The 23,227-nt window shown below is 44.6% G+C and overlaps 1 protein-coding gene across 1 annotated transcript in view; it reads left to right on the top strand.

The window, feature by feature from the left end:
* fer1l6 (fer-1 like family member 6) overlaps positions 1-23,227 on the top strand; it is a 47,849-nt gene that overhangs the window by 20,399 nt on the left and 4,223 nt on the right. The window contains exons 16-45 of the mRNA XM_089002722.1: positions 107-227; positions 1,244-1,344; positions 1,430-1,532; positions 1,845-1,964; positions 2,035-2,187; positions 2,261-2,432; positions 2,871-2,995; positions 3,075-3,209; positions 6,798-6,947; positions 7,030-7,137; positions 7,600-7,662; positions 8,508-8,606; positions 8,726-8,933; positions 9,150-9,265; positions 9,345-9,464; positions 15,159-15,204; positions 16,581-16,625; positions 16,849-16,958; positions 17,075-17,203; positions 17,279-17,413; positions 17,484-17,611; positions 17,680-17,850; positions 21,346-21,500; positions 21,570-21,715; positions 21,886-21,974; positions 22,068-22,166; positions 22,239-22,359; positions 22,442-22,562; positions 22,631-22,788; positions 22,890-22,990. Coding sequence (XP_088858848.1) covers positions 107-227; positions 1,244-1,344; positions 1,430-1,532; positions 1,845-1,964; positions 2,035-2,187; positions 2,261-2,432; positions 2,871-2,995; positions 3,075-3,209; positions 6,798-6,947; positions 7,030-7,137; positions 7,600-7,662; positions 8,508-8,606; positions 8,726-8,933; positions 9,150-9,265; positions 9,345-9,464; positions 15,159-15,204; positions 16,581-16,625; positions 16,849-16,958; positions 17,075-17,203; positions 17,279-17,413; positions 17,484-17,611; positions 17,680-17,850; positions 21,346-21,500; positions 21,570-21,715; positions 21,886-21,974; positions 22,068-22,166; positions 22,239-22,359; positions 22,442-22,562; positions 22,631-22,788; positions 22,890-22,990 — 3,648 coding nt within the window. The remainder of the gene's footprint in view (positions 1-106; positions 228-1,243; positions 1,345-1,429; positions 1,533-1,844; positions 1,965-2,034; positions 2,188-2,260; positions 2,433-2,870; positions 2,996-3,074; positions 3,210-6,797; positions 6,948-7,029; positions 7,138-7,599; positions 7,663-8,507; positions 8,607-8,725; positions 8,934-9,149; positions 9,266-9,344; positions 9,465-15,158; positions 15,205-16,580; positions 16,626-16,848; positions 16,959-17,074; positions 17,204-17,278; positions 17,414-17,483; positions 17,612-17,679; positions 17,851-21,345; positions 21,501-21,569; positions 21,716-21,885; positions 21,975-22,067; positions 22,167-22,238; positions 22,360-22,441; positions 22,563-22,630; positions 22,789-22,889; positions 22,991-23,227) is intronic.

Consider the following 23,227-nt stretch of genomic DNA (forward strand, 5'->3'; position numbering starts at 1 on the left):
TCCAGTGTTCAGCTACAGGCTTCAGCAGAAGCACCCGCCACTCCATTATAGGATAGATAGACAGAGTGATAAAAATGTATGTTTATGTGCGTGTTTTACACTGCAGGTACTACATGTATTTGCCTTTGGAGAAACAGAAGCCCTGCATCAATGTCTTGAGTCAATGGGAGGACAGAACCTACAGGCTGTACAATTCCAACATGCTGGAGAACATAGCAGCCCTTTTTGTATGTCCGCACACACAAACAATTTCACGTTGTTATGAGCCGTCTTTTTCTTTCGGTTTTTGCCTTCAGGGATTGCCACAGCAAATCAGTTGCCTCCATCTAACCCTGTTTTGTACATCCTCTTCTCTCACACCAGCTACCCTCATGTCCTCTTTCACTACATGCATAAACCTCCTCTTTGGTCTTCCACTCTGTCTCCTGCATGGCAGTTCAAGACTCTGCATCCTTCTCCCAATATATTCAAGAGGAGAAAAAAAGAGGAGTATGAGTTGTCCCTCTGATATACTCATTTTTGATCCTATCCAAACTGGTCACTCCCAAAGGAAACCTGCTACCTCCATATATGTGTCCTGTCTTTTCATCAGTGGCAATGTCTCCAGTCCAAACATCATGGCCACAGTCACACCTTTCCTTTCATCTTAGCCTATCACACATCACAACTGACATTTTTCTCCAGTCGTTCCAGGCGGTATGTACACACTTCTTCACGTCTTTTCCACACTCTGCTCTGGACAGTTGACCCAAAGTCCCACAAAACTAAAAGGCGGACTGGATGATGAGGCGCACCTTCAAGAAATGGGCTATTTTGTATTTTTTTTAATACATTGGGCGCACCTCATAATAATATATCCACTCGATGAAGCTGCGCTCAAGGAAATGCCAACAGAATGATCAGATGTCAGTTAAATGTATTTAATAAAGCAACGACATGGATCAACCAACCAACAGCAAGTTAACAAACTCATTAACATTGAACCCTTGTACTGCTGTTCTATTTCCAAGTACAACTGTGTAACCGATCTCTTTAAGTTTCAACTGGTTTGTAAGCATGTCTCTAACAAGGAGCCATTTTTGGCTCAAAATATTAACATAATGACCATACACAAAGCACATTAGATTTTAAGGTGCGTTTTGAGCTTTTTAAAAAAATGCAAGGCTATTAGGTACGCCTTTTAGTGTGGAAAATAAGATACTTCAATATTCGTCTTTGGGCAGAAATTTGTTCGAACTTACAGGAGGAAGGCGTGACCAAGGCAGTTGAACTCCACAGGAAGTCGCATCCCAGAGCCGAGCAGACATTAAAAACTACAGTCAAAGAGTTTTGCATCGATGCCAGGTTTTCAATCAAATCAATTACGGGGATGTGAAGAGTGGAAATGTTTACTTATCAAAGCAGTCCATAAAGCATTGTGTCTTTGCAGGTGCTTCATTGTGGCGGCAGAGGCCAAATTGAAGGCTCAGTTAAAGGTCAACTACCTGACGCAATTGGACAGGAAACGCCTCTCAATGTGCAAACAAGAACTGGTGGGAAAAGAAAATGCTCACAGTTGATAAATAGGCACACTCCCACTTAAAATGAATAACAAGAATACAACCCTTCAGGTCAATCATGATACAATACTCGGGTTCTACCCTCACTGTAGTTGAGCCATGGCATCCAATTTACATGAAAACTTTTGTTTGTTTATTTATTTACCTTCTGAGTGGTCATACACGATGAAAAGAAGATGACTAAGATAAACCACAAGAAAAAAATCCTCAAAAATTGATTTTGTTAACATTTGGAAACCCACACATTTTTTATCCTCAGGTCTTTCCGTTATGTGCTTGCTGCAGGAAAGTATGATCGGTGATGCTCAATCCCTGGTCCAGAGGAAGAGGAAGTCAGGTGGCGTGAAAGAAGCCCTCCAGGATGTTACCAAACTCACGCAGAAACTACGCTTTCTGGTGGAGGAGGTACATGTTGCACGCTTTCACCAATGAAAACAAGGACCAGGTGTTTTCATAACGCACCTGTGTTTCGCAGCCTCAACACACAGTACCAGACATCTTTGTGTGGTTGCTGAGCAACAACAAGCGCGTTGCATACACTCGGCTCCCAGCCAGAGATGTTGTCTTCTGCAGCAGTCAGGAGGCTCGCGGAGTCCATTGTGGAAAGATAGTAACACTCTTTCTCAAGGTAGGAAACATGCACTATCAAGCAGTCGTGGCCAAAAACTATGATGCTTGCATGTTTGTGGGTATGTCGGCAGCCCCCGGGCAACCGTGCGACAGGCTTTTCTGTGCAAGCCAAAGTGGATGTGTATTTGTGGTTTGGGTCCTGCACGGACTCTGCACATATGCTGGATGACCTGCCTGAAGGCTTCAGCGCTGACACTGGGGGCACTGACGCCAAAACCCCCCCCACTAACCTGACATGTACAGGTGAGAGAGAGAGAGAGAGAGAGAGAGAGAGAGAGAGAGAGAGAGAGAGAGAGAGAGAGAGAGAGAGAGAGAGAGAGAGACAGTCTTGCTTTATATTATTACTCTGGTCACCAAATTTTAATCAGTGATATCTTCATGTGACACAAAATGTATTTTTGATGTAGATATAACCCTTTTAGTGACAGCGGTCACTACAATGGATAGCTTATATGTTATCGGGATACAGGATGCATGAAAAGTTTTAATTATTTATTGATAATATTGTATATGAGATCAGGCATATTGAAAATGAGGCTAGATTTATTTGCGTGTGTGTGTGTGTGTGTGTGTGTGTGTGTGTGTGTGTGTGTGTGTGTGTGTGTGTGTGTGTGTGTGTGTGTGTGTGTGTGCGCGTGCGTGCGTGCGTGCGTGCATGCGTGCGTGCGTGCGTGTGTGCAGAGCAGCATCAGTTCCAGTTACGATGTCACGTGTATCAAGCTCGTGGGTTGATTGCAGCCGACAACTCTGGCCTTTCTGACCCTTTTGCCCGGGTCACATTCGTGTCACACAGCCAGACCACCAACGTAAATAATCATAAAAGTAAAACTACATACTGCGTTGTTTGTAGTCAGCACACTTGTGTTTATTTGCTGTGCACATCAGGTGATCAGTCAGACTCTCAGCCCCACGTGGAATCAGTGCTTGCAGATGAGTCATATTGTATTGAGTGGAGATCTTCAACACATCCAAAAGGACCCACCAAGACTCGTTATTGAAGTATATGATGATGACACACTGGTAAGAAAGATCAACTTATCTTAAATACCGTAGATAGAAAAGATATGGGCCGTCATACATATCAGTACAATACCAAACAGACTATAATGAGAAAAAAAATAAAGTTGATGAGCCATAAAATGAAACTATAGGAAAGAGTAGTTGAAGCTAGACTAAGAGCAGAAGTGAACATTTGTGAGCAGCAGTATGGCTTCATGCCAAAAAAAAAAGAGTACGGCAGATGCGGTGTTTGCTTGAAGAATGCTGAAGGAGAAGTACAGAGAAGGTCAGAAGGAATTGCATTGTGTTTTTATAGATCTGGAGAAAGTGTATGACAGGGTGCCCAGATAAGAGCTGTGGTATTGCATGAGGAAGTCTGGAGTGACAGAAAAGTATGTCGGAGCGGTGCAAAACATGTATCATGACTGTAAGACAGTTGTGAAGTGTGCTGTCGGTGTGACGGAGGAATTCAAGGTGGAGGTGGGACACCACCACTGGTCAGCTCTGAGCCCCTTCTTATTTGCTATGGCGATGGACAGGCTGACAGACGATGTTAGACAAGAATCTCCATGGACCATGATGTTTGCAGATGACATTGTGATCTGTAGCAGGAGCAGGGAACAGGTGGGGGAGAAACTACAAATGTGGAGGTATTCCCAGGAAAGGAGAGGAATGAAGATCAGTTGCAGCAAGACTTAATAAATGTGTGTGAATGAGAGGGATACAAATAGAAGATTGATGTTACAGGGAGAAGAGATAAAGAAGGTAGAAGATTGTAAGTACTTGGGCTCAAATGTCCAGAGCAATGGAGAGTGTGGAACAGAGGTGAAGAAGCGTGTCCAGGCAGGCTGGAACGGCTGGATAAAAATGTTAGGTCTGCCGTGTGATAGAAGGGTTTCAGCTAGGATGAAAGGAAAGGTGTATAAAACGGTGGTGAGACCAGCCATGATGTTTGGACTGGAGACAATGCCACTGAAGAAAAGACAGGAAGCAGAGCTGGAGGTAGCAGAGCTGAAGATGTTGAGGTTTTCTTTGGGAGTGACCAGGTTGGATAGGATCAAGAATGAGTCCATTAGAAGGACAACTCATATTCGAGGCTTTGGAGAGAAAGTCAGAGAGGCCAGACTTGAGATGGTTTGGACATGTCCAGAGGAGAGAGAGTGTCGATATCGGGAGAAGGATGCTTAGCCTTGAACTGCCAGGCAGGAGTCAGAGAGGAAGACCAAATAGGAGGTTTATCGATGTTGTCAAAGAGGACATAAAGGTAGCTGTCGATGAGAAGGTTTCTTCAGCCGTCATCTGTACTTTTTGAAGGTTTCTGACGTTTCACCTCCTATCTAATCTTGCAAATTTCCCCATTGCGGGACGAATAAAGGTATTCTGATTCTGATTCTGATTCTGATCTAAGAGGCTTCGTCAGCGAACTAAAGTCTGACTGGTCGTGTCGGCCCTATTTATATATCCCTAATGTCCAGACATGGCGGCGTTCCTACTCTCAGGTTGGGGGGAGCAGAGGACCACTCCCTGTGCCCCCACTGATTGTTCCTACATTCCTGACTAATGACTGGCCTATTTGCCCCACTCCCACCGGTATCACCTCATCAGCATTACAAATGTTGCCTAACCTGTGTTGCCTAACCATCTATGTTCTTTCGCTAAGATTTTAACCTCATTGTCGTCAAATGAGTGGTTGCTAGCTTTTAGGTGCAAATGGCGTGGCCTCTCCCGGGTATAATCTAAAATACATCTGTTTGTCTATATGTTTTCCTTTCTCTAACTTTTGGAGACAGTCTATCATTTCTTTCTTGTATCTATTGGAACAATAGAATATCACGTATAGAACACCACAGGGTTTGTAGAGAGGATCAAAGACCTCATATTGGAACCTAAGGAAACTTTGGCATCATACGATGTGACTTCTCTCTTTACATCTGTCCCAACCCCAGCAGCAGTCTCAGTGGTGAGGACGAGACTGCTGGCGGATGTTTCTCTGCATGAACGAACCAAACTTAAACCGGATCACATCTGCCAATTATTGGAAATCTGCCTTAATACTACGTATTTTCAATTTCGGGAGAAATTTCATAAACAAATTCATGGTTGTGCTATGGGCTCACCAGTTTCACCCATAGTGGCTAATCTGTACATGGAAGAGATGGGGAAACAGGCCCTCACATCCTTCCCGGGGACAAAACCTAGACACTGGTTTAGATATGCGGACGATACTTTTGTCATAATTAAAAAACAAGAAATTCAATCCTTCACAGATCACCTCAACTCTGTAGACATCAACATTAAATTTGCTCGTGAGGAAATTAAATTTACTCGTGAGAACCAATTAGCCTTCTTGGATTGTAAAGTAATTATAAAAGAGGACAGAGCGCTAAAAACTCTAAAGAAGGCTACGCACACTGACCAATACTTAATTTTTGACTCTAACGACCCTTTACAACACAAACTACGAGTTATCAGAACCCTCCAGCATAGGGCTAAATTAATACCAACTAGCATTGAAGGTAGAGAAAAGGAGTCAAAACATATCAGGCGAGCACTCACTAACTGTGGGTACCCTCAGCGGTCATTCAACAAATGTCAGAAAGAAAGAATAGGGAATGAAACCAAAAATTCTCAAGACAAAAAAACGAGAGGAGTAGCAGTACCTTACATTGCAGGAGTTTCTGAAAATTACAGAGTCCTTTGGCAACACAAAATTCCTACTTATTTCAAACCGATAAACACGTTAAGGCAAAAATTAGTGCATCCAAAAGATAGGCTACCAAATGAAAAACAAAGTAATGTAGTTCATTCAATACATTGTAAGAATGAAAATTGTAAAGAGCAGTACATTGGGGAGACTCAACAAATCCTCAAAAAAAAAAAAACTATCAACATCGCAGGGATAATACAAGTGGGCCTCAATCGGCAGTACATTTGCACCTACAAGCTTGCAACCACTCATTTGACGACAATGAAGTTAAAATCTTAGCGAACATAGATGGTTTGAAAGGGGAGTAAAAGAAGCGATTCTCATAAAACAACTAAATCCTTCATTAAACAGGTCTGGTGGGGTGAGGTTCAATTTGGATCGTTCATACAATAGCCTGCTTAAGCAACACAGGTTAGGCAACATTTGTAATGCTGATGAGGTGATACCGGTGGGAGTGGGGCAAATAGGCCAGTCGTTAGTCAGGAATGTAGGAACAATCAGTGGGGCCACAGGGAGTGGTCCTCTGCTCTCCCCAACCTGAGAGTAGGAACCTAGCATAGCTGTGTCCGGCGCCGCCATGTCTGGACATTAGGGATATATAAATAGGGCCGACACGACCAGTCAGACTTTAGTTCGCTGACGAAGCCTCTTGGATAGGAGGCGAAACGTCCGAAACCTTCAAAAACGGCTGAAGAAACCTTCTCATCGATGGACCACTCCTGTACGACTGAGAGCTTACACAGACATAAAAGTAGCTGGGTGTGAGAGAAGAGGATGAACAAAACCGGGTTACATTGAGGACACTGATTCTCTGTGGCGACCCCTGAAGGGAAAAGCCAAAAGGAAAAGAAGAAGATGAGTCTAAAATAAAAAGGTTTACATTTCCCAAATGTCATGTGCAGGGCAAGGCAGAGTATTTGGGAGCCACAGTGGCTTTACCTGAAGTCCGCCTCCTCTCAGAGTCCTACACACCACCGACACTGCATTACAGCCCGCTGCACTACTCCAACCAATCGGGAGGGGAACTGCTGGCTGCCTTCGAGCTGATGCAGGTCAGTAAATGTGCCTCTTGTTGTTTCCCTGCAGCATTGATTGAAAATGTATAGATAACAAGTTGCTGTTGTACAAGTGTAGGTTCCAATGCCTGGAGAGCAGAGTCTTCCACCCTTGGAGGAACAAGAAGGAGGCATCTACACAGTGCCTGAAAACATCAGACCTGTTCTCAGCACATACAGACTAGAGGTGTGTGTTTTCTCAAAACAATTTATTGAAACAGCAAAATATTCCTTCATTAAACTCCATCAAATAAGAATAACTAAACAAGTGGTTCTTAACCTGGATTTGATCAAACCCGAGGGTTTCTAAATCGGTGACTCTGAAGTTCGACAGAGCCTCGGCCATGGAGGTCAACATGCCAATTAGTTTTGACATGCCCGCTTGGCCATCACTGGCCATTTTGTGCATAATTAAAACAACTTTAGCTTTACAATTATATTAATTGTGTTTATGTTTGTTTATAATAAATGAGTTTTTTATGTCTTGAATTTGTAAATAAATCTCTTTAAAAAAAAAACTAATGAAGGGTTCGGTGAATGTGTATTTGAACTCTTTGGGTTTGGTATCTCTAACAAGGTTAGGAACCACAAATACAAATATTGCATACATACCGTCAATTGAATAGGAGTCCCTGTTTTTTACCACTAGGTGTTATTTTGGGGTCTACGTGAGCTGAAGAAGGTTCAGTTACTGTCTGTTGATCGCCCTCAGGTATGCACAAATTGCCAAGTTTTAAGTATGGATATATAATTATATATATTCATTGTATTGAAATATTTTGTATCTTATAGACTCATATTTATTGCATTAAAGAATAGTTCTAATAGTTTAGTAGTGGGTAATTTGCAGCCAGACTCTGATTGGCCCATTCCAGAATCAGAATCAGAATACCGCAATGGGGAAATTTGCAGTCCACAGCAGCAATTGAAGCATTTATTAAAATAATAAACCGTGTTAATTTTGTACCAAATTTGTATTTGAGGCATATATTTTATTTTTGTTCTTAAAAGTATTTCATTTTCCCCAAAACATTTCAGTGTCCGTCTTCTACATGCATATGTTCGCGACTTGTAGAGCAGAGGGGTTCCATTGTCTTGTTTCTGTCACGTCCGAACGAGGCGTGGCAACAGATTTCGTCGGACAAAAAGGAAAATCCAAAATCCAAAAAAATGTTAATATTTCACTGCTGTCCTGGCTCTTGGTGCTAGCCTTGAATGGTATTTTTATGCATTATAACCATGTATGTGGATTGTTCATGATCGTTCAGCCCCTTTTTTGTATTGATTTTATTTTTGTCCATATTTAAAAGGCCACTTTTGTCATAAGCCGCGGAAATATTGGTACCACCTCCATTGTTTAAAATGTCTATTTTATATTTTCTTATTTATAACATATATTGTAATATTCATATGATGTAAATTTATTAAGAACTTAACATAATCATGTTATTTTAACACGCAGTAGATTAGAACAATGTCACAATGACACGAAACCAATACATTTTCATTACATTACATTGTATTAAAAAATAAATGTGAATCATATTGTGTTCGCAGGTCTTCATAGAATGCGCTGGAAAAACGTTGCGTTCTGCTGTTATTCAACGATATAAATCCAACCCCAACTTCACCACCCTGGTGGACAGTATTGAGCTGGTCTGTCCATTTTTCTGAATTTTATGTTTTATACGTGTTTGGGTTTTTTTCAACATGTTTCCATGAGTTTATTCTCCGTAAAGAAACAATTATTGAAATTCGTTTTTCACCTCTTGTAGGAGTTACCTGAGAATGAGCATCTCCACCCACCACTCAGCATCACCATTGTCGACTGGAGGGCTTTTGGCCGCAGCACATTGGTTGGAAACCACATCGTCAACAACTTGATGACGTTTGAATACATTGCTCCCACAGCACAGCTTTCCTCCACAAAGACGCATATGCCACTTGCAGTCACATACAGCCCAGGACCTCAAAAATATGATGGTAATGTTACATATGGAAAAGTAAATTACAAGTCTTATATTCCATCCGTTATACCTTTATTTACTTTTTCCATCTTTGTTTTATGTTTGTTGTACTTTTTATTTACTGACTTGCATACATTTACAATCTATTATATTTTTATTTTGTGAGAAATTTAATGTCTTGTTGTTTGTGTGTGTTTGCGTGTGTTTCTATTTTGTCTCTTGTCAATCACAGAATCTTGGCAGCATGCTACGGAGAAAAGCTCCACTGCAGCGTCAAGAGCCATGCATGACGTTGCTATCATAGTTGAGGAACCGACCCCTGAAAAGACAGCACAGAGAACGAAAAAGGTGACCCAGATGAGTACATGGGTATCATAGTTTTACTCTTAATATTTATATTTTTGAATTTGTATGGAATATACTGTAGGATAGTCGCAAAAAGAGCACCCATCGTTCTTCCAAGCGAAGAAGGCGGACCATTGCGGATGAGTCAGCAGAGTGCGTCATTGACTGGTGGTCCAAATATTATGCATCTGTAGAAAAACAGGTATAATGAACGCCCGTGTATACACAAATTGTAAATTCACCAGTTACAAATGTTTTTATTTTTGGGATCCACTGTACACCTTCACTCAATGATCTTCCCGTCAAGCACATCTTCAATCAGGGATGGGCAACTGGTGGCGCGCGGGCTGCATCTCACTTTTAGTGGACATTTGGGGAAAAAAATATATTTATTCATTCATTCATTTATTTATTCGTGTGTTTGTTAATGATTTATTTATTTATGTAAATAGGGGTGAAAACATCTTCATACAAATCGTCCAAATTAAAAGAAAAATGCTTTCAAGCATGTAAATGGTAGGAAATGACAGGAAACATTTGTGGAAAACATCTACAATATAAAAGGATGTTGAAAAATGGAAAAAGACTATCTGTGATTAGGCCAAATTGCGAAACTGCATGTACCAAACTGCAAATATGCAATAGTCGAGAATATTTTTAAGTTGTAATATCAACATTGGGCGGCCCGGTAGTCAAGTGGTTAGCACACCGGCTTCACAGTGCAGAGGTCGCCGGTTCACGTCCCGGTCCGGCCTCCCTGTGTGGAGTTTGCATGTTCTCCTCGGGCCCGCGTGGGTTTTCTCCGGGTCCTCCGGTTTCCTCCCACACTCCAAAAACATGCATGGCAGGCAGATTGACCACTCATAAATTGTCCCTAGGTGTGAGTGTGAGAGTGACTGTTGTATGTCTTTGTGTGCCCTGCGATTGGCTGGCAACCAATTCAGGGTGTCCCCCGCCTCGTGCCCAAAGACAGCTGAGATAGGCTCCAGCAACCCCCGCGACCCTCATGAGGAATAAGCGGTATGGAAAATGAGATGAGATGAGAGATATCAACATTAACCACGAGATGACAAACATGACTAAGACCAGGTCTTTTTATGGCCAAATATTTCTGGGGCGGTTTTGAATGACATGCAGAACCAACATAGTACCTTGTATGCTGTTATATATAAATCCTTGTCTCACCCCTCATGGGTGGTGTCTGCCAGAGGCCAGGAAGCTTGAGGGTTCGGGGCTGTTTCAACATGACGGCCACTATCATCCAATCTGCGCAGTATCCGTACTGTTCCCAGCACTGCGCTTTTCTGGACCGAGACATCCGATGTTGTTCCCGGGATCTGTTGCAACCACTCGAGTTTGTGGGTCACTGCCCCGAGTGCTCCGACCACCACAGGCACGACTGTCACCTTTACCTTCCAGGCTCTCTCCAGCTCCTCTCTGAGCCCTTGGTATTTCTTGATTTTCTCATGTTCCTTCTTTCTGATGTTTGTGTTGAATCACTCGGGACCGCTACATCCACGACAATGGCTTTCCTTTGCCCTTTATCTATGACCACGATATCTGGTTGGTTGGCCATTACCATCTTGTAAGTCTGTATCTGGAAGTCCCACAGGATATTTGCTCGGTCATTCTCTAATACCTTTGGAGGTGTTTCCCATTTTGACCTTGGGGTTTCCAGTCCATACTCCGCACAGATGTTTCGGTAGACTATGCCAGCCACCTGGTTATGGCGCTCCATGTAGGCTTTCCCTGCCAGCATCTTACACCTGCAGTTATGTGTTGGATTGTCTCAGGTGCCTCTTTGCACAACCTACACCTTGGGTCTTGCCTGGTGTGGTATATCCCTGCCTCTATGGCTCTGGTGTTCAGGGCCTGCTCTTGAGCAGCCAGGATGAGTGCCTCTGTGCTGTTCTTTAGGCCAGCCCTCTCTAGCCACTGATAGGACTTCTTGAGATCAGCCGCTTCTGTTATGGTTCGGTGGTACATCCCGTGTAGGGGCTTTTCCTCCCATGATTGTCCCTCTTCCAGCACCTCATCCTCTGTTCCTCATTGTCTGAGACATTCTCTGAGTACGTCATCCGCTGGAGCCTTCTCTTTGATGTATTCATTGAGCTTGGATGTTTCATCCTGGACAGTGGCTCTCACACTCACTAGTCCCCGGCCTCCTTCCTTACGGCTTGTGTACAGTCTCAGGATGCTGGACTTGGGATGTAATCCTCCGTGCGTGGTGAGGAGTTTTCGGGTCTTAACATCTGTGGTCTGAATCTCTTCCTTTGGCCACCTTGTTATTCCTGTAGGGCAGGGGTCGGGAACCTTTTTGACTAAGAGAGCCATAAAAGTAAAACATTTAGAAATGTTTTTCAGCGAGAGCCACACGCACGCGCGCGCGCACATACAAACGCTCGCGTGCGCGCGCGCACACACACGCGCACGCGCGGCCACTTTTCAACAAAATATCAGAATGTATTATTTAAAATAACTTTGTGATAGTACTAACCGTTAACATGGATGGTCTTCCGTTCCTCGTGTTTGGTAAAAATCCAGGAAAACGATCGGAATGAAATTCAATTTGCCGGTCCAGAGGCGAAGTTACTGCTAGCTAGCCTGCACACGGCTCATAAGCTTCCACACTTGCTATCTGCAATCTACTTCTCGCAGAAGTATGTCGATGCTAACGTTAACATGGGGCTTGTTAAAATGTCACTGACATTCGACTGTTTCATCGATGGTATTGTTTCATTGCAAATTAGAAACAGAACATTTTCTCTCCTCTAATGCTCCGGTGCATTCAGGCTGAAGTGCACAAGTTGGGCTCATTTAAAGGGGCGTTTACCTGTTTCAACATGAGGGCCACTATTATCCAATCAACATGGCGCTTTCGGCCATTCTAGGTCAGTGTCATCCAATCAAAATTGCGCTTTCCGCCAACTGCAGCCCCAACGGGAAATGAACGCCGAAAATAACGACAATATGTATTATAATATGTAATATTTATCGGCGAGCCATATGCAATCATCAAAAGAGCCATATATGGCTCGCGAGCCATTGGTTCCCGACCCCTGCTGTAGGGTATCTGATCACTGGCAGTGCATAGTTGTTTATTGCCTGGGTCTTGTTCTTGCCATTGAGCTGGCTTCTGAGGACTTGCCTCACCCGCTGGAGGTATTTGGTCGTAGTCGCTTTCCTTGTTGTTAGTTCGAGGTTGCCATTGGCCTGTGGTATACCAAGGTACTTGTAGCTGTTTTCAATGTCTACTATTGAGAAGGTTTCTTCAGCCGTCATCTGTACAATTTTGAAGGTTTTGGACATTTCGCCTTCTATCCTGGCGTAGGAGTTACCTGAGAAATACCACTGGCGCCTCCATGGCTGGACATTATGGATATATAAATAGGGCCGATACGACCAGTCAGACTTTAGTTCGCTGACGAAGCCTCTTGGATAGGAAGTGAAACGTCCAAAACCTTCAAATTTGTACAGATGACGGCTGAAGAAACCTTCTCATCGATGGACCACTCCTGTACGACTGAGAGCTTACACAGACGTAGATGTCTACTATTGGTCCTTCAGGGAGTGAGACCCCTTCAGTGTGGACTACCTTGCCCCTCTTAGTCACCATCCGACTACATTTCTCCAGCCCGAATGACATCCCGATATCACTTGTAGATCCTGGTTGTGTGGATCAGGGAGTCTGTCCCTTTCGCTCTTAGCAAACAGCTTTATGTCATCCATGTAGAGGAAGTGACTGATCGTAGCTCCATTTCTGAGGCGGTATCCATTGCCTGTCTTGGCGATTATCTGGCTGAGGGGGTTCAGTCCTATGCAGAACAGCAGTGGTGAGAGTGCATCACCTTGGTATATGCCACATTTGATGGACACTTGCGTTAGTGGCTTGCCATTGGCTTCAAGTGTGGTTTTCCACATCCTCATCGAGTTTGCAAGAAAGGCTCTCAGGGTCCTGTTGACCTTATACAACTACAATCATTCAGTGATCCAGGTGCATTGAGTCATATGCTTCTTGTAATCAATCCAGGCTGTGCACAGATTGGTATGTCGGGACCTGCAGTCTTGTGCGACTGTTCTGTCAACCAGCAGCTGATGTTTGGCACCTCTAGTATCTCTACCAATGCCTTTCTGTGCTTTGCTCATGCATTGATCCATGTGTCCACTTATCTTAGCCGCAATGATGCCTGGCATGAGCTTCCATGTTGTGGAGAGACAGGTTATTGGCCGATAGTTGGAAGGAACTGCACCCTTTGAGGAATCCTGCATGATCAGGATTGTTCGCCCTTCGGTTAGCCATCCTGGGTGAGTCCCATCCATCAGGTTCATTTGTGCTGCTAGGCGCACGTGGAGAGCTGTGAGTTTCTTTAGCCAGTAGGTGTGGACTATGTTGGGCCTGGTGCCATCCAGTTTTTCATACCTGTGACTCTTTCTTGTATATCTGCCGCTGTATGGTAACTGGATTCTGTTCAGGGAGGTTGCTGTGCTCCTCTTTCAGACTCACCAGCCATTGTGCACTGCTGTTATGTGCGACCTCCTTCTCCCATATGCCTTTCCAGTATCTTTCAGTTTCTAGCCTTGGAGTGTCTGCTCTGCTGTTAGAGCCCTGCCACTGAGCGTACACTTTCACAGGTTGTGTTGCGAACAGCCTGTTTATTATTCTGGCCTCATTCTCTTCCGTGTACCTCTTTAGGCAACTGGACAAGCCTGGGGCCTTTGTTTGGCAGTTTCGAGTGCTTCAGGCATGGTTATCTGCTTGGGTATTGGCCTTTTATTCACACCTCTATGAGTCTCCGTCAATTGACTCACATCTTTCCGAGCCGCCTTGATCTTAGCCTCCAACCGTCTTTTCCATGGTGGGTAATGAATCTCGTGGCTCTCATGGTTGCTCTTGTAGCCAAGCATCTCTAGGATCACTGATGCTGAAGCGTATATCAGCTCATTGGTTTCCGTGATCGTTCCGGCCGGGATCGTTCTCAGTGCTGCATTCACAGTTTCCATGAGACTTTCAGGTGGTACTTCACATAGCCGTTGGAATCGGTTTCTTAGTTACCCAGTTGTCATTATTGCCATGATCTTATCTCTCAGGTCAGTTGCTGCTTCGCTCAACATTTCATTCATTGGGGCTGGCTTCCCAATCTCATCATTCGTTGGGGCTTGCCTCCCAATCTCTGGTTGAACCTCTTCTTCTGATGTGGCAGCCTGGGGCCCTTCACCTCGGAATTTGTGTTGTACATCATCAATCTCAAGTTGTGATAGCAATTGCCGTTTGTGGATATTGGAACACTAAGCTACTAGTTGTTTCGTGGTCAACCGTGACTAGGTTTCGAAGTAACCATTCAGCCCCCATTCTCCGCATGTTTCCCCTCTGACTAGGGTTGCTTGAGTAGTAGCATTCCAACAGAGCCATATTATCGCATCTTGTCCATCTCCGCTTTGTTCCAGTAGCCCATTTTTCATCAAGGTGCTCTGGTTCCCCAGCACCTGACGCAGACCTTGTTTGGCCGGGCGACGTCTGAGGCATGTCATTTGATTTATTGTCTCTCATCATTGTATGAGGTAGGCATTAGCGTGAAGGGTCTTGCCCAAAGACCCACACTGGATGATGTTTTGTGCTCATTTTTCTCTGCCTCAAGCGGGATAGATAGATAGATAGATAGATAGATAGATAGATAGATAGATAGATAGATAGATAGATAGATAGATAGATAGATAGATAGATAGATAGAGGCCAAACTTTTGCATTGGATGCCCTTCCTGACACAACCCTCTGTATTTATCCGGGCTTGGGACCGGCACAAGAAACACTGGCTAATGTCCCCTTGTGGCTACAGAACATGCAACTCTATGACACTAAATCCTCAAATTCAAATAAACTGCCTTATTGCCATTACAGATGAAACAAACAGAAGGATATGCCTTTCCAGAAGTCTTTGAAAAAGGTAAGATCCTCTTTGACTTCAGGTTCCCCTTTCAAGACAGGTTTAAATACTTCGCAAGTTTGTGTGAGCATGTTTTGTTTTATGAGCGGTTTCTTGCAAAATAATGCAAGGCTTCCACCCCTGGTAAGGGCATATACATTGGCTAAAAATCTTCTCTCAGGGTGGTGTGGAAAGATGGTTCTCCTTGTAGGCTAACCTCAACATATTAGTATTACTAGTGGAAACCAAGGGCGGCCCTATTGGTGAGTGCTGAGCACGTCGACTTTACAGTGCAGAGGTTGTGAGTTCAAATCCTGCTGCAGCCTGTGTGGAGTTTTCATGTTCTATCCGTGCCTGCCTGAGTTTTCTGCAGTGTCTTCCCACAGTACAAAAACATGCAGGGCAGATCAATGGAAAAGTCCAAATTATCCCTAGGTGTGAGTAATAGCGGTTTCTGTGTGCCCTGAAATTGGTTGGCAACCAATTCAGGGTGTCCCCCGCCTAGTGCCCGAAGACAGCTGGGATAGGCTCCAGCACCCCCCGTGACCCTCATGAGAAATACGAATAACTGAATGAATAGTAGAAACCCTGAGGGGCAGGATCGAGAGTAAAAGTGTATCATAACCAGAAATGGCACACCCAAACGAAAAACATCACCAAGAACACACTTTGAGTGGCGGACTTCCGCTTCCTGCTTTGTGGTCTCCCAATTAGTCTAACATCAGAGATGACTTTGCGACCAAACTAGCACACACTTTTTTCTTGTATTTTGTTCAAATTTTAATTCAGAGCGCTGCGCCCTGGTCTTCCTGACCCCTGCAGCAGACATTTGCTAAATGCATAATTCTAGGAAATCAAAGTGGAAAGTTAGGGGAGAAACGTTTACACCAGTTTAGAATACTACAAGCAATATGAGTAAAGGGCAGATCAATTAACATTTTGGTGAATGCGCGCTTAGTCAGATTTACGCAACTTCAAATCCAGAGAGTCTTACACAAGTATGAAAGGAAGGGTGGCCTGGTAGTCGAGTGGTGAGCACGCCGGCTTCACACTGCAGAGGTCGTTAGTTCAAGACCTGGTTCGGCCTCCCTGTGTGAAATTTGCACGTTCTCCCTGGGCCTGCATGGGTATTCTCCGGGTCCAAAAACATGCATAGCAGACTGATTGAACACTCTAAATTGTCCATAGGTGTGAGTGTGAGAGTGACTGGTTGTTTGTCTCTGGTGCCCTGTGATTGACTGGGATCCAATTTAGGGTGTCCCCCGCCTAGTGCCCGAAGACGGTTGGTATCGGTTCCAGCACCTCCCGGAACCCTAATGAGTATAAAGCGGTATGGAAAATGGATGGATGGATGGATGGAAGTATGAAAGGGATCACATGATTGTTGTGTATTACAGCTTTGCCGTGCCACAGCTTGCTCAGCGATGGAATAGACTCTTTAGGTAAGGACAAACATAGAAATGAAAAGTGTGGTACAAGCGTGAAGAGCCTGCCATTAGGTCCTAATTGATGCAGGTTTTTCGAGCGAATAGTGGTGTGGTTCTGGTATGGCATAGCTGTTTTGCCCCAGGAAGGGATGGTCCTTTTTAAAACGCGTTTGTTCTGTTTTTGTTTTGTTTTTTAACTCCTCATCTTAAAGCTTGACATGTGTTTTTGTCCTGTCAGTGAGAACTTTATCACATGGCAACAAGAAAAGGAAACAGAAGGGAAAAGGAACGTCAGAGCAGAACCTAAACCGGAGTCTGAGTTTGGCAACCAAACTTGCCACACTGGAGGTACCCATAGTCATGAAACCCAGCAAAGGAAAAAGGCTTGCAGTTACTTTTTTAGGAATGATAATTCAAAGTCTCGTGTGTGTTAACCTAAAAATTCATAACCCTGAACTCTGCAGCTGTACAACAAGGAGCTGGAGGCAGAGTTCGGACACTTCGATGACTGGGTCAGCACATACGAGCTGTTCCGTGGTAAGGCTAGCCAGGAAGATGGCTCTACAGACGAGAGGTTCGTCGGCAAGTTCAAGGTGAGACGATCATGACAAATTACTGTCCCCACCAGAATTGCTCTTCTCCTCTATGTGAGTTTCCCTTTTCCATAGGGGCGCTTCTGCTTGTACAAGCTCACAGAGGATGAGGAAGGATATTGGAAGGAAGACAATGCGCATCTCAGAGTGAACAGAGGGATTCCGAAGAACACCCCCGTTCAAGTCCTGATCCGGGTTTACATTGTCTCTGTAAGTTGTATTGTTTGGTGTTGTGATCTCCTTGTTGCCATACTAAATCTTTATTGCGTGGTCGCTGAAGGCATCAAACCTGCACCCTGCCGACGCGGATGGGAAAGCAGACCCTTACGTTGTTGTTCAACTTGGCAAAAATGAAATCAAGGACCGTGACAACTACATCCCTAAAGAGTTGAACCCCGTCTTTGGAAGGTTGCATTCTCCAACATGACAGTTCTGCTGTTTAAAACGCACACCGGTTGATATGTTTTGCCTTGCAGGTCATTTGAAATGCAGGCGACATTTCCTCAGGAGTCTCTGCTCTCTGTGCTCATCTATGACTATGATATGGTGGGAGGGGACGACCTGATTGGGGAGACTCGGATTGACTTGGAGAACCGCTTCTACAGCCGACACCGAGCCACCTGCGGAATTCCAACCGAGTACAGTCTGTACGTAATGATGATTTCAACCTAGCATTCGAAATGTAGCCAAAAGGGGGCACAAGCCAGTATCTTATTGTGCCGGTCCCAAGCCCGGATAAATACAGAGGGTTGTGTCAGGAAGGGCATCCGACGTTAAAAAAAAATTGCCAAAACAAATATGCGAATCAAACCTATGAATCCCATACCGGATCGGTCGAGGCCCGGGTTGACAACGGCAGCCATTGGTACTGTTGACCTTCAGGGTGCCAGTGGAAAATGGACTACTGTTGGTCGAAGAAGGAGAGGAGGGAGGTGTGCCCGGAGGAAAAGAGAGAAATGGAACGCCAAGAGTATAGAACTAAGAGTAGGAACTTTGAATGTAGGAACAATGACAGGTAAAGGTAGAGAGCTGGTTGACATGATGCAGAGAAGGAAGGTAGACATACTGTGTGTCCAGGAGACCAAGTGGAAAGGGAGCAAGGCTAGAAGCTTAGGGTCAGGGTTTAAGTTGTTCTATCATGGTGAAGACAGAAAGAGAAATGGAGTTGGGGTTATCTTAAAAGAGGAGTTTGTTAAAAATGTCTTACAAGTAAAAAGAGTCTCAGATAGAATGATGAGTCTGAAGCTAGAAATAGAAGGTGTGAGGTTCACTGTTGTTTGTGGGTATGCCCCACAAGTAGGATGTGAGCTGGCGGAGAAGGAGGAATTTTGGTTAGATTTTGATGAAGTCATACAGAACATCCCGAGAAGTGACAGGGTTGTAATTGGTGGAGACTTCAATGGACATGTTGGCGCAGGAAACAAAGATAATGAGGAGGTGATGGCCAGGTTTGGACTCCAGATGAGGAACCCTGAAGGACAGATGGTGGTTGACTTTGCTAAGAGAATGAAAATGGCTATTGTGAATACTTTCTTTCAGAAGAGACAGGAACATAGGGTGACCTATAAGAGTGGAGGCAGAAGTACACACGTAGACTACATTTTGTGTCAACTGCGCCATCTAAAGGAAATCAGTGACTGCAAAGTAGTGGTTGGTGAGAGTGTAGCCAGACAGCATAGGTTGGTGGTGTGTAGGATGACCCTGGCAGTGAGGAAGCTGAAGAAACCAAAGGCTGAAGTGAGGACAAAATGGTGGAAGTTGAAAAAGGAAGAGTGTTACATGACATTTAGGAAGGAGGTAAGACAAGCACTGGGTGGGCAGGAGGTCCTTCCAGATGACTGGCAAGCTACAGCGAACATAATCAGAGACACAGGTCGGAAAGTACTTGGAGTATCGAGTGGAAGCAAGGTAGATAAGGAGACTTGGTGGTGGAATGGGGAGGTGCAGCAGTGTATACAGAGAAAGAGGTTAGTAAAGAAGAAGTGGGACACTGAGAGGACGGACGAGAGTAGACAGCAGTACAAGGAGATGCAGCGCACGGTTAAAGTAAAGGTGGCAAAGGCCAAACAAGAGGCCTATGATGATTTGTATGCTCGGCTAGACAGCAAGGAAGGTGAGACTGATCTTTACAGGCTGGCGAGACAGAGAGACAAAGATGGTAAGGACCTGCAGCAGGTTCGGGTAATTAAGGATAGAGATGGCAATGTAATAACAGGTGCCAGTAGTGTGATGGCAAGATGGAAAGAGTACTTTGAAGAATTGTTGAATGAGGAAAATGAGAAGGAACAAAGAGTAGAAGACGTGACTGTTATGGACCAAGACGTAGCAAACATTAGCAAGGATGAAGTGAGGAGGGCGCTGAAGAGGATGAAGGGGGGAAAGGCACTCGGGCCTGATGATTTACCAATCGAGGTATGGAAGTGTCTTGGAGAGGTAGCGGTGGTGTTCTTGACTGGGTTATTCAACAAGATCTTAGATGGTGAACAGATGCCTGAAGAATGGAGACCAAGTGTACTCGTGCCCATTTTTAAGAACAAAGGAGATGTGCAGAGTGGTACTAATTACAGAGGAATAAAGTTGATGAGCCATACAATGAAACTCTGGGAAAGAGTAGTTGAAGCTAGACTAAGAGCAGAAGTCAACATTTGTGAGCAGCAGTATGGCGTCATGCCAAAAAAAGAGTACGACAGATGCAGTGTTTGTTTAAGAATGCTGATAGAGAAGTACAGAGAAGGTCAGAAGGAATTGCATTGTGTCTTTGTAGATCTGGAGAAAGCGTATGACAGGGTGCCCAGAGAAGAGCTGTGGCATTGCATGAGGAAGTCTGGAGTGACGGAAAAGTATGTCAGAGCGGTGCAAGACATGTATCATGACTGTAAGACAGTTGTGAAGTGTGCTGTCGGTATGACTGAGGAATTCAAGGTGGAGGTGGGACTCCACCAGGGGTCAGCTCTGAGCCCTTTCTTGTTTGCTATGGTGATGGACAGGCTGACAGACGATGTTAGACAAGAATCTCCTTGGACCATGATGTTTGCAGATGACATTGTGATCTGTAGCGAGAACAGGGAACAGGTGGCGGAGAAACTAGAGATGTGGAGATATGCCCTGGAAAGGAGAGGAATGAAGATCAGTCGCAGACGGAATATATGTGTGTGAATGAGAGGGATCCAAGTGCAAGAGTGATGCTACAGGGGGAAGAGATAAAGAAGGTGGAGGATTTTAAGTACTTGTGGTCAACTGTCCAGAGCAATGGAGAGTGTGGAAAAGAGGTGAAGAAGCGTGTCCAGGCAGGCTGGAGAAAAATGTCAGGTGTGATGTGTGATAGAAGGGTTTCAGCTAGGATGAAAGGAAAAGTGTATAAAACCGTGGTCAGACCAGCCATGATGTTTGGACTGGAGACAGTGCCACTGAAGAAAAGACAGGAAGCAGAGCTGGAGGTAGTAGAGCTGAAGATGTTGAGATTTTCTTTGGGAGTGACCAAGTTGGATAGGATCAGGAATGAGTACATTAGAGGGACAACTCATATTAGAGGCTTTGGAGAGAAAGTCAGAGAGGCCAGACTGAGATGGTTTGGACATGTCCAGAGGAGAGAGAGTGACTATACCGGGAGAAGGATGCTGAGTCTTGAACTGCCAGGCAGGAGACCGAGAGGAAGACCGAAGAGGAGGTTTATGGATGTGGTCAAAGAGGACATGAAGGTAGCTGGTGTAAGAGAAGAGGATGCACAAAACCGGGATAGATGGAGGACATTGATTCGCTGTGGCGACCCCTGAGGGGAAAAGCCGAAAGGAAAAGAAGAATATTCGAGTTTGTTTCCGCTTGTAACTGTATAGATTTGAACAGTAAAACTTTATCCAGTTTGCAGTTCACTGTATCAGTTTTAGTGTTATGTTTACTTACCAGAATTAAGTGAAGTGACCAATCACACATTTAACAATCAATAAAACTGCCACCAACATCCGACATTCATAGGTCACTAATTTGCTTGTCCCTAAGCACAAGGCAGTTAGCTAGCTGCCACTGCGACCTATTGGGATGGAAGAGTACTACACAATTACTCTGACAGGGAACAGAACATGTAGACTGCATTAATCTCGTCAAATATTAAAATATGTACTGCTTCTGCTAATTGCGTCCCACAGTGAAGGTTATAACGCCTGGAGAGATTGTCTGAAGCCATCTGAGCTGCTGTCAAAGCTGTGCAGAGAGAACAAAGTGGATGGTCCTCACTTCAGACCAGGATGCATCACCGTGGCTGACAAAGACTTCATCGGCAAGACCCTTTTCATGCATGAAGGTACATAAACCCAGTTTCTGATACAATGGATGACCCAAAGGATGATCCTGACGTGTGTATACATACCAGATGAGGAACCGGTAGAGTCCTATGAGCACTTGTCTCTGAAGATTCTACATCGATGGGCTGAGATACCGGCTGTCGGATGCAAGCTGGTACCCGAACATATCGAGACCAGGACACTGTTTCACAAGGCTCGGCCTGGGATGGATCAGGTTCAACTTAGTTTTGAACTACCGGATGAAACTAAGTATCGTATCAACATGACTGTTACCTTGTTGCAGGCAATATTAAGCTCGATTTTGCTAATTTGATTGTTTAAAGGTGAGTTTGTGTGAATATTGTGTACACGTGTGTGCATTCGTGTGTGCGCTCTTGTATGCAGGGCCAGGTCCAAATGTGGGTCGACATGTTCCCCTTGGAAATGCCTCATCCTGGTCTTGCAGTGGATATTTCCCCTCGCAAGCCTAGAGGGTGAGACCAGTTTGTGAATGGAACTCAGGCAAAACCTGCCAGTTTTTATTTTATTTTTGGGACTAGGTGTCACTGTTGAATGTGTGTTTGCAGGTATGAGCTACGCGTCATCATCTGGAACACTGAGGACGTCATACTCGAGGACAGCAACTTCCTGACTGGTCAAAAGTCCAGTGATATTTATATCAAAGGGTAATTTTTTGTAGCATTTTTTACCTTTCCTTGAGGCATGTAGCGACAGTAAATAACTCTACTCGTCTATAGCTGGCTGAAAGGTTTGGAGGACGACCGCCAGGAGACGGACGTCCACTACAATTCTCTAACAGGGGAAGGAAATTTCAACTGGCGTTTGGTTTTCCCCTTCAGCTACTTGCCTGCTGAGAAGGTGATTGTCGCTGTTTTTTCAAATATTTGCCTGTAAATTGCCCTAAAACATTTTGGTCAAAGACCAATATATCTTCTTACAGGTCGTGGTGGTGAAGAAGCGAGACAATATTTTTTCCCTGGACAAAACGGAACAGAAGCTGCCCGCCATCCTGAGTCTTCAAGTGTGGGACTTTGAGACGCTCTCCTCCGACGACTTCCTCGGTATGCCCAGTATGCCAAGGGAGCTTCAAAAAGTTGTTTCACGCCATGCTTGCATTGTACGTTTTCAGGCACGGTGGAGTTAGACCTCCACAGTTTCCCGCGTGGAGCAAAGACAGCCAAATCGTGCAAAATGGATGTCTTCACGGATGGGACAGAGAGGATCTCCATCTTCCAGCAGAAGAGATCCAGAGGATGGTGGCCTTTCAGCAAGTCTGGAGAGTTAACGGTATGCTAACCATAAGATTGCACATCCCCATAGGACTGAGAAATAAATCCTTGAAGTCGAGTAGAGTTGACTAACAGGTGTTTCCCGATTACCTCACACAGGGCAAAGTAGAAGCCGAATTTCATCTTGTGACAGCCGAAGAGGCTGAGAAGAACCCAGTGGGGCGAGCCCGCAAGGAACCAGAACCGCTGCCCAAACCCAAGTAAGAATCACTTGTAGGCTACAGTGACTACAACAGCAGATGCAGTGAAAACATGCATGAAGGCCATGTTTGCTCGAAACTGGACTGCAAACCAAGCCCCGCTTCCGTAGTCTCCACTCAACTCATTCTTTCACTTGTGTTTTGTGTGTGTAAGCTCTTTGTCGTACAGGAGTGGTCCATCAATGAAAAGGTTTCTTCAGCCATCATCTGTACTTCTTTGAAGGTGTTGGACGTTTC

This window comes from Hippocampus bargibanti, linkage group LG08 (assembly GCF_051943395.1).
Source record: "Hippocampus bargibanti isolate YZ-2025 linkage group LG08, ASM5194339v1, whole genome shotgun sequence".
Taxonomy (NCBI): Eukaryota; Metazoa; Chordata; class Actinopteri; order Syngnathiformes; family Syngnathidae; genus Hippocampus; species Hippocampus bargibanti.